This window comes from Mixophyes fleayi, chromosome 5, assembly GCF_038048845.1.
Source record: "Mixophyes fleayi isolate aMixFle1 chromosome 5, aMixFle1.hap1, whole genome shotgun sequence".
Classification (NCBI taxonomy): Eukaryota; Metazoa; Chordata; class Amphibia; order Anura; family Limnodynastidae; genus Mixophyes; species Mixophyes fleayi.
This window is the reverse complement of record NC_134406.1, coordinates 208,294,750-208,305,358: the sequence shown is the minus strand read 5'-3', so window position 1 is coordinate 208,305,358 and position 10,609 is coordinate 208,294,750. Positions and strand designations below refer to the sequence as shown.

The 10,609-nt window shown below is 43.9% G+C and overlaps 1 protein-coding gene across 2 annotated transcripts in view; it reads right to left on the bottom strand.

Moving 5' to 3' along the window:
- Positions 1-1,854: 1,854 nt before the first annotated feature.
- The window catches only part of MYOM1 (myomesin 1), a 95,106-nt gene continuing 86,351 nt past the window's right edge, over positions 1,855-10,609 (bottom strand). For both annotated transcript variants that reach the window (XM_075213362.1, XM_075213363.1), the window contains one exon: positions 1,855-3,664. In XM_075213362.1, the coding sequence (XP_075069463.1) occupies positions 3,380-3,664 (285 nt within the window). In that variant the 3' untranslated portion in view covers positions 1,855-3,379. The remainder of the gene's footprint in view (positions 3,665-10,609) is intronic.

Genomic DNA, 10,609 nt, shown 5'->3' with positions numbered 1-10,609 from the left:
ATTTATTGACAAGAAAGCAGGAGGACCCTGTAACCCAGTTATTTGCCCAGATCCTAGAACAACTAGAACTGTATAATTTGGCTCTTCGAGGATATGGCCATACATAACCAGCTCAGTGTTCAGACTTGCTATGCGTGAACAACTTGAAAAATTCTCATTTTCAGTTCAGGAAAAAATGCAGAAATATATATCTTATAAACCAAAAGTAAAACATAACATATTAAGTTCAGCAATCTTAGGCAATCAATGTATGACTGTTTACTGTGATTACTAGTCACTTATCAGTTACCTTTTTTTATAATCTGTTGACCCAATAAAGCTGGCACATTTGACACAAAATAAAAGTTGTCTTATATAAAAGAGCTGCTAATGATTTCACAAATCTATTTGTAAAAGTCGCATCTTAGTTTGACAGAACTTAGATGCTTTCACATTTCATTTACATTTGTTGTTTTCTTGGCATTGATACTGTATGTATATTTTAATGCAGTGGAATGCACTTTATTGTTCTCTGTTACCAGACATTTCAGATGGAGAGAAGCTGACCACAGTGCCTTTCAATAGGCTCATACACACAGTGATTTGGATGGTTTGGTTGTTTTAGACCGAAATTACTGTGTGTGTGGGCCACAAATGCTTAACCATCCTAATCCGACAACCATCAGAAGTTGATCAGGATTAGAAGAAAATCCAGTTAGTTTATTAACGAAATTTCCTAGTATATGTGGTCATCGGCTGACAAACAATTATGCCCCTAATCTACATGGACTGAGTGTCAAATTATCATATAGATCCACTTTTGTCTGGACACCAGTGGCCAACTGAGTCACAAAAGAGGCTGAGGGTTTAGATATACCTACTGTATGTGTAGGCAGCTTAACATTGCCTACCCACTGCATAATGGATGGCCAATTGGATCATTTTATACCAGATAGGACCCAAATAACTGCGTGTGTATGTTCAAAAGACAAGCAATATCAGTCTATATCTGACCAGGACTAATCAGATGTAAGTCAGTTGGCTGAGGACTGTGATGCACTTGCGTCCTCATATCACTCTGCCTATACTCCAAGCTTCCAAACTTGTGCACCATGGTAACCCACTTGTGTGTCCGGTCACACAGTGCCCAGGCCGTGAGACCCGATATGACACTTTATGGCCTTGAGATCTGATATGTCTGTATAGGCATCTTTAAAGATTAGGGGGTAAATGTATTAAGCTCCGGGTTCTTCAACACCCGCGAGTTCAGCGTCTTCAGCGCTTAAATTTAAAGCGGCGCTGCCTTGTAAAGGGAAGTTTCCCTTTACAAGGCAGCGCCGCTTTAAATTTAAACACCGAAGACGCCGAACTCGCGGGTGTTGAAGAACCCGGAGCTTAATACATTTACCCCTAGAAGTCTATTATGAATGAACATAAATTGACTTCTGATCACCACTGTTTTCAACATAATGTCAATTCTGGTAAGGTCCTGAAATCTAAATGTAACATTTGTGAATCTAATTAGCAGATTGTATATATAAGCCAACTTGAATTGTAGATTTCATGGTAAGAACCTTACATTGGTTAAATGTTAAACATGTAATATTAGAATATAAAATAATGATTTGGAAATAAATATTATTGTAGTGTTGCAAACTGATTGGCTCTTTGGTTGCTGCAAGGCTCTTGCCTAGTTTACAGTGACAATAATATTTGTGGATATAAATGATTTGTGAATTATATTATGTTTTTTGTGAAATTACACAGGTAAGCTGACATAGTAAATCTGAGAGATGTTAAACCATGGTGTGGGGTGGGGGGGTGAAATATTGTGAAATATTGTGATAAAAAGAAAGACACACAGTGAAACAAGGGTGGAGGTAGAGATGAAAATATGTGCTCTGTTTATTAGTGAATAGTGAGCAGACACATACAGAAGTGATTGAATACCCTACTATTAACAAAAATGAAAATTAACACTAATGAAAGACATACAATACAGCACAATGGTGGTATTACAGTACAGAATGATTGTACACAGTTTAGTTATTCTACAGTACTGATTAATTAGACTCCTTAAATACTATCATTCTCCAGTTGTGTACTGCCAACTTAAAGCATATATTTTATCCTTAACCTCACTCCAGTTCTTTCACCCACCTCATCTTCATATCTCCCATGTTACTTACAGTCAGGCTTTGGCCTGCTTATAGTTATAATTCAACAACTGTTGCACAACCCATCTCATCTATAGTAAAAGTTTTTAATAGTCAAACTATGTTTTATAGTTATTATTCTTTTACAAATTCCAATATAGAACAACGGAACAAAGTGTAGTTTATTTGTATTCGTAAACAGGTGTAGAATTCTAGAAACTAATGATAGAATTAAGATGAAAACAGAATCTGTTCTACTACAAGGAGTCTTCATGTGATAAATTAAGTATATCATTTATAAATTAAATTAAACATGTATGTACATATGTGGCTCTAAAGAAGACAAAATGTATAATTAAATATTGTTAGAAAATACTGTTATGTTTTAACTTAAGTAATGCTGCCAAATTGTATTATATTATATAAGTGATCTTGTACAATAGATGTAGTATGGTACAAAATACTAATCTAAATACAGCACTAGTTGCATTTTCGATTATTATAGCAGTATTATGTTTTTAAACAGTAAATTATTTTGGTAGGTATATATTCTTGCTATTTCAAATTGTTTTTGGTAGATTTATGCTTATAGATAAATATTTGAATAATGATACTAAGGGTTAAAAATACAACAAACAAAATGTTTCAGCACAAATATTCTTAGATGCTTGTTAATATTTTAAACTATGCATCAATTTATAATAAAGTTGCAAATGATGTCTAGAGCTTTTGAGTCACTGTTCATTTATAACTGTATCCATCACCTACACACACAGCTGATGCAGCCATTCTATTGGCTGAACCAATAACCATGCAGCCTATCAATTCACTAGGAACCTGTGATGTCACAAGGGAACCATTTGTTTTTAGTGAATTTATAGGAATATTGGTTCATTTCACAAAGAGGTTGCCACCAGTATGTAGCTGACATGTACACTTTAAGCTGCTCCAATTAAGTTTTAAACTAGAAGTGAGGTAGGTCAAAGGAGTGGAGCCAGTCACATAGGCCATTGTTTCTCAAACCGGGTCTAAGGTCTTCAAAATAGTTTCTGCTTTCAAGATCTTCTCCCAGGAGCAGGGATGTCCCTTATAATATCACAGAGACATGTTTAAGAGTGTTATGGATGGACACCACAAAAAAATTGCACAGCTGAAAGACCTGAGGACAAGTTTTAGAAACAATGGCTCTTTCACATTATAATAGCACATCATTCTACCCTCCCTAATGTCTCCTTTTTATTTATTTATTTTTTCTTAGGATCGGGCTGAGCCTCCTCCTCTGCTTCTTCACCCTCTGGATTGAACACACTTACAGTAAAATCATTAGTCTCAGTGCCATATTTGTTCTTTGCCCGGATGCAGTATTTGCCAGAGTCGGAGGTGGCGACCGCGGTAATAGTGAAGCTGGCATACTTCCCAGATTCAAACTTGAGAATGCAGTGTGTATCTCCAATCAATTCTTTCTCATTCTTTAGCCATGTGACCTCTGGTACTGGTTCTCCCCAGACACTGCACGTGAGGTTAAGCGCCTACAAAATAATATCAGTGATATAAGATCCATGTAAATGACAATGTGTCCTTACTCTGTCATCCATAAAAAACTATTACACACAAGTGCAATCATGATATACCCAAGGGAATGTAGATACTGCCTCCCAACCTGGGCAGATACAATACAGAGCTATACCTATCAGCTATGCTTTACATTAAAAATCCAGATTTTGCACCTTCCTTTAGAACAGGGAGGACTGTAGCAGCCTCTCCTTTTGGTAGCATATCCTTACTCTTTGACTTAGATTTTAGTTATTATCTTCAAAACTTCCAGGCAACACATCAGAGGAAGAGGACTGGAACAGGTCTGTGAACTACATGTCATATCACTTCACAAATACAGTAAACTCAGAACTAATGTTTATGCAACTTCTAGTTCTGGAGCTAACCACCCTCCACTACACATGTATATTATATTGGAAGCAGTGGTGGTGTCACTCACCGGACCGTGAGTGCCTCTTCCCGGACATTTAGGAACCGTGGTCGTCCACCATCCTGAGGGTCTGCGCATGCGCAGCCCTTTTCTATACTTCAGTGTATACCCCTTTAACTCAATTGGCAGATCAGGCAACCTCCCTATATTAAGCACCTGTGGTCAACACCACGTGGCCTGATCTTGGAGTCTCATTCCTCATGAGTCTCTGAAGGTGTTCCTGTATTACTCGTGTATTCAGCGCTGCTGATTCCTGTGGTTTCCAAACCATTTCTACTACTGTGGTTCCATACCACTTCTACCATCAACTGTATCATCTTGACTGTTTGCTGATTCCTATTCGCTGCCTCCGTGCACTACAGTCTTCTAAACCACTTCTACGTTATTTTACATCTATGTGACTGTTTGCTCATTGCTATCCGCTGCCTCCGTGCACTCCAGCTTTTACTTCACTCACCTGCTTCTCATCAAGTCTGTTTGCTGATTCCCATCCGCTGCCTCCGTGCACTACAGTCTCCTGCTGGCAACTCGCCTGTGTTCAACATCGTGACTGCCAGCTGATTACTATCCGCTGCCTCCGTGCACTACAGTCTCCTGCTTGCAGCTCGCCTGTGTTCATCATCGTGACTGCCAGTTGTATACTATCCGCTGCCTCCGTGCACTACAGTCTCCTGCTTTCAGCTCGCCTGTGTTCATCATCGTGACTGCCAGTTGTATACTATCCGCTGCCTCCGTGCACTACAGTCTCCTGCTTTCAACTCGCCTGTGTTCAACATCGTTACTGCCAGCTGATTACTATCCGCTGCCTCCGTGCACTACAGTCTCATCTCATCTTTGCTGTGACTTCCTCAAGCCTGCCGCTTTCATTACCATCTGCTACACTTCATGATCAACAGCTCCTGCCCTGCGCTGCACTCCTGTTTCCCATCGCTGTTGGTTCCTGTGGTTGCTACTGGTTACCTCCGTGTGCCGCTGAGTCCTGCTGCTGTGGTCAGCGCTATCCTCCATCTCCTGCTGATCCACTCTCCACGCCTTCACGTGTTCCACTGGTCTCTACCCTCCTGTCAGCATTTGATTTGTATCTCATCTACTACCCTCTGCTGGATCATCTCCATTCTCCTGGGTCTCCTATGAGTCCAGTTCCACGTGTTGCTGACTCCTGTGAATTCGTGTCCCTGTTGGTCTACTCACCTGTGCGCTGCACCTGCTAGACCGCTGCCTCACCTATCCAGGGACTTCCTATCCAGGCGGCCTCCCGCCGCTCAGGTACCGCTGCTATCCCATCTGACTGCTCCTGCTGAACCACGGTATGCATGCTTCTCATTGACTGTGCTGTGTATTGCATATCTTGCTGGACTGTGTTTGGTTCTCTCTGGAGTCTGCTATCCGCTGAGTCTATTGCCATCATTGACTGTGTTATTATTGTGCTGGACTACTTCAAGAGACTTTCTAGATTGCAGACCTGCTCAGTCATTTATATCTATATGTATATCTATATTGTGCATATTACAGTGGATCGTGTATAAGGTGCCTGTGTATATCCTGTGTTGCAGTCTTCCCCTGTGCACCTCCTCACATATATATTCAGTGGTACAACTTGCTGATGTCAGACCACTGATCCCTGTTTCCGTTATCACCTGTTCCATCATCCTCTCACATAGCAGTGGTACAACTTGCTGCCGCAGACCACTGACTACCCGGATACCTCCACTTGGATTCCATCCCTTCACTCAGACAGCGGTACAACTTGCTACCCGCAGACCGCTGACTCTCATCACCTCCTTGTTTCTGTTGGACATTCCTCCTCACTATAGCAGTGGTACAACTTGCTATCGCAGACCACTGACTACCTCCACGTGTCCTTGTCCATACAGTTCCTTGTGTATTATTACCTCATTATTACCAGTGTTGCTAGTCATAGACTTTCCTGAGCATCTCATCGGCCATCATTTCATGTTCCGTGATCACCCAGCTACCAGAGTACTCTATTACCATCTACATTGCTCTGGTAAGCCTACCATCTGGTGATCCCTGGGTAAAGACTCCTAGTGCCCGTGACAGTAAGATCAGGCCATGACAGACCCAGATACGGAACCTACAGCCAAAGAGATGCTGCGGCATCTGGTTACTCGTATTGAGCAACAGGAAGTTCGCCAACGGCATTTACTGCGGTGTTACCAGGCCTTAGCCTCCCAAAGACCGTCTGTACAAGATGCCACAACTACTGTTGATGCTCCTGTGCCTTCCTCCGTTTCCCCAGTGCCATCCCAGGTGTTTACAGCTTCCACGCTTCACCTGCCTACTCCGTCAAAATACGATGGAGACCCCAAAACTTGTAGGGGTTTTCTTACTCAATGCTCAGTTCATTTTGAGCTCCAACCTCAAAATTTTTCTACCCATCGTTCCAGAGTGGCCTATCTTATTTCATTGTTTTCTGGACAAGCTCTCGCATGGGCTTCCCCTCTGTGGGAGAGAAACGATCCATTGTTACAGGATAGTGCCGAGTTTATTTCCACGTTCCGAAGTGTATTCGATGAACCAGGTCGTGTTATTTCCGCTGCATCCAGCATTCTCCGTCTTCGCCAAGGATCTCGCACTGTGGCTCAGTACGTCATTCGATTTAGGATCTTAGCCTCTGAACTTCAGTGGAACACTGAAGCATTAATTGCCGCCTTCTGGCAGGGGCTTTCCGATAAAATTAAAAACGCACTGACTTCACAAGAACTACCCTCCTCTTTAGAAGATTTGATCTCTCTTTGCCATCGGGTAGACCTGAGGTTTCGTGAAAGAGAACCTGAGAAAACAACTTCGGTTAAAACACCTCCTCTCTCAAATCCTCAATTTCACCCAGCGTCATCTCCGGTGATACCCATGGAGATAGGTCGCTCCAAATTAACTTTAGAGGAGAGGGACCGAAGAATAAAGAATAGACTTTGTATCTATTGTGCCGATTCTACGCATATGCTCAATTCTTGTCCCAGGAGATGCCGGGCTCTAACCAATACTGGGGAGATAAGGTTAGGGTTCCTGGAGTCCTCTCCATCTTCCATGAAATCTAAAGTCTGCGCCTTTGACGTTACGATTTCCTGTGCTACCAAAACCTTTGAGTCACAGGCATTGATTGATTCCGGAGCAGCAGGAAATTTTATTTCCAAATCATTAGTAAATCAATGGTCTCTACCAGTGATTACCTTAAAAACACCCATTACTGTGACGGCTATAGATGGATCACGTCTCATCAACGGTCTCATCACCCAGAGTACGTCTCCAGTAACCCTTCAGATTGGTGCCCTGCATCATGAAGAAATATCGTTTTTGATCCTTCCTGTTACGACAAGTCCGATTGTCTTAGGCCTTCCATGGCTTCAGTGTCACTCTCCCCAGATTGACTGGCGCACTCCTTGAGTTACATCTTGGGGAACTGAATGTCATCATCGTTGTCTCTCCCAAGTGGTTTCATTCAAAAGACAGCATTCGTCTATTCCACCAGGTCCTCCTCCACAAGATCCTTCATCTACGGATCTGTGTGATAAAGTTCAGTCTGAACGCCTTCCTCCTCATCGGGCGTTCATGACGTCATCGGACGTTGAGGATGGATCTCAGGAGTCATCTTCAAAAAGTCAAGTGCTGGTGGTTCACGGTCACCATCCGTCTTTTCCGGAATTTCCTGCCCTCCCGCCCACCCAAGTTCCTGCGGTGGAAACTGTTTGTCAGACCTTTAAAAATATCTGGTCTCAGGTCAGAACCTGTTTAAAGAAGACATCTGTCAAATATAAATCTTTCGCTGATAAGAAGAGGCGGGCTATTCCACCACTAAAAATTGGAGATCGTGTCTGGTTATCCACAAAAAATATTCGTTTGAAGGTTCCATCCATGAAATTCGCCCCTCGTTTTATTGGTCCATATAGGATCATTCAAGTTATCAATCCAGTATGTGTGAAACTCCTTCTTCCTAAGAGTCTTCGGATTTCTAATGCCTTCCATGTATCTTTGCTCAAACCTCTTATTATCAACCGTTTTTCAACTCCTCCCTCAGCTCCGCAGCCAGTTCAAGTTCATCAGGAGGAGGATTTTGAGATTACCGAGGTACTAGATGCAAAAATTTCGCGAGGAGCCCTCCACTTCCTCGTTCATTGGAAGGGCTTTGGTCCTGAGGAGCGCTCTTGGATCAAAGCTGAAGATCTTAATGCTCCTGTCCTTTTGAAGAAGTCTTACTCCAAAAATCCGGACAAGCCCGGTTCCAGGCGTTCTGTGCCCACCTTTAAAAGGGGGGGTACTGTCACTCACCGGACCGTGAGTGCCTCTTCCCGGACATTTAGGAACCGTGGTCGTCCACCATCCTGAGGGTCTGCGCATGCGCAGCCCTTTTCTATACTTCAGTGTATACCCCTTTAACTCAATTGGCAGATCAGGCAACCTCCCTATATTAAGCACCTGTGGTCAACACCACGTGGCCTGATCTTGGAGTCTCATTCCTCATGAGTCTCTGAAGGTGTTCCTGTATTACTCGTGTATTCAGCGCTGCTGATTCCTGTGGTTTCCAAACCATTTCTACTACTGTGGTTCCATACCACTTCTACCATCAACTGTATCATCTTGACTGTTTGCTGATTCCTATTCGCTGCCTCCGTGCACTACAGTCTTCTAAACCACTTCTACGTTATTTTACATCTATGTGACTGTTTGCTCATTGCTATCCGCTGCCTCCGTGCACTCCAGCTTTTACTTCACTCACCTGCTTCTCATCAAGTCTGTTTGCTGATTCCCATCCGCTGCCTCCGTGCACTACAGTCTCCTGCTGGCAACTCGCCTGTGTTCAACATCGTGACTGCCAGCTGATTACTATCCGCTGCCTCCGTGCACTACAGTCTCCTGCTTGCAGCTCGCCTGTGTTCATCATCGTGACTGCCAGTTGTATACTATCCGCTGCCTCCGTGCACTACAGTCTCCTGCTTTCAGCTCGCCTGTGTTCATCATCGTGACTGCCAGTTGTATACTATCCGCTGCCTCCGTGCACTACAGTCTCCTGCTTTCAACTCGCCTGTGTTCAACATCGTTACTGCCAGCTGATTACTATCCGCTGCCTCCGTGCACTACAGTCTCATCTCATCTTTGCTGTGACTTCCTCAAGCCTGCCGCTTTCATTACCATCTGCTACACTTCATGATCAACAGCTCCTGCCCTGCGCTGCACTCCTGTTTCCCATCGCTGTTGGTTCCTGTGGTTGCTACTGGTTACCTCCGTGTGCCGCTGAGTCCTGCTGCTGTGGTCAGCGCTATCCTCCATCTCCTGCTGATCCACTCTCCACGCCTTCACGTGTTCCACTGGTCTCTACCCTCCTGTCAGCATTTGATTTGTATCTCATCTACTACCCTCTGCTGGATCATCTCCATTCTCCTGGGTCTCCTATGAGTCCAGTTCCACGTGTTGCTGACTCCTGTGAATTCGTGTCCCTGTTGGTCTACTCACCTGTGCGCTGCACCTGCTAGACCGCTGCCTCACCTATCCAGGGACTTCCTATCCAGGCGGCCTCCCGCCGCTCAGGTACCGCTGCTATCCCATCTGACTGCTCCTGCTGAACCACGGTATGCATGCTTCTCATTGACTGTGCTGTGTATTGCATATCTTGCTGGACTGTGTTTGGTTCTCTCTGGAGTCTGCTATCCGCTGAGTCTATTGCCATCATTGACTGTGTTATTATTGTGCTGGACTACTTCAAGAGACTTTCTAGATTGCAGACCTGCTCAGTCATTTATATCTATATGTATATCTATATTGTGCATATTACAGTGGATCGTGTATAAGGTGCCTGTGTATATCCTGTGTTGCAGTCTTCCCCTGTGCACCTCCTCACATATATATTCAGTGGTACAACTTGCTGATGTCAGACCACTGATCCCTGTTTCCGTTATCACCTGTTCCATCATCCTCTCACATAGCAGTGGTACAACTTGCTGCCGCAGACCACTGACTCTCATCACCTCCTTGTTTCTGTTGGACATTCCTCCTCACTATAGCAGTGGTACAACTTGCTATCGCAGACCACTGACTACCTCCACGTGTCCTTGTCCATACAGTTCCTTGTGTATTATTACCTCATTATTACCAGTGTTGCTAGTCATAGACTTTCCTGAGCATCTCATCGGCCATCATTTCATGTTCCGTGATCACCCAGCTACCAGAGTACTCTATTACCATCTACATTGCTCTGGTAAGCCTACCATCTGGTGATCCCTGGGTAAAGACTCCTAGTGCCCGTGACAGGTGGAAGTACAGCCAGAGAAGCCTATATGGCTACTATGCCATCCAATGGCGAGGAGAGTCCAGAGATGCTGGTCTGTTTGCCATGGTGGTCCCCACTATGCTCCAATTAGGTGAGAAATACTCAATTGCTGGGCCTCATAGCAAAATATGAGGTAACTCTGAGACCTGCTCTATAGGCCCTCTCCCAACCTTGTTGCAGAACTCCCCAATGGTGCTACACTGCACA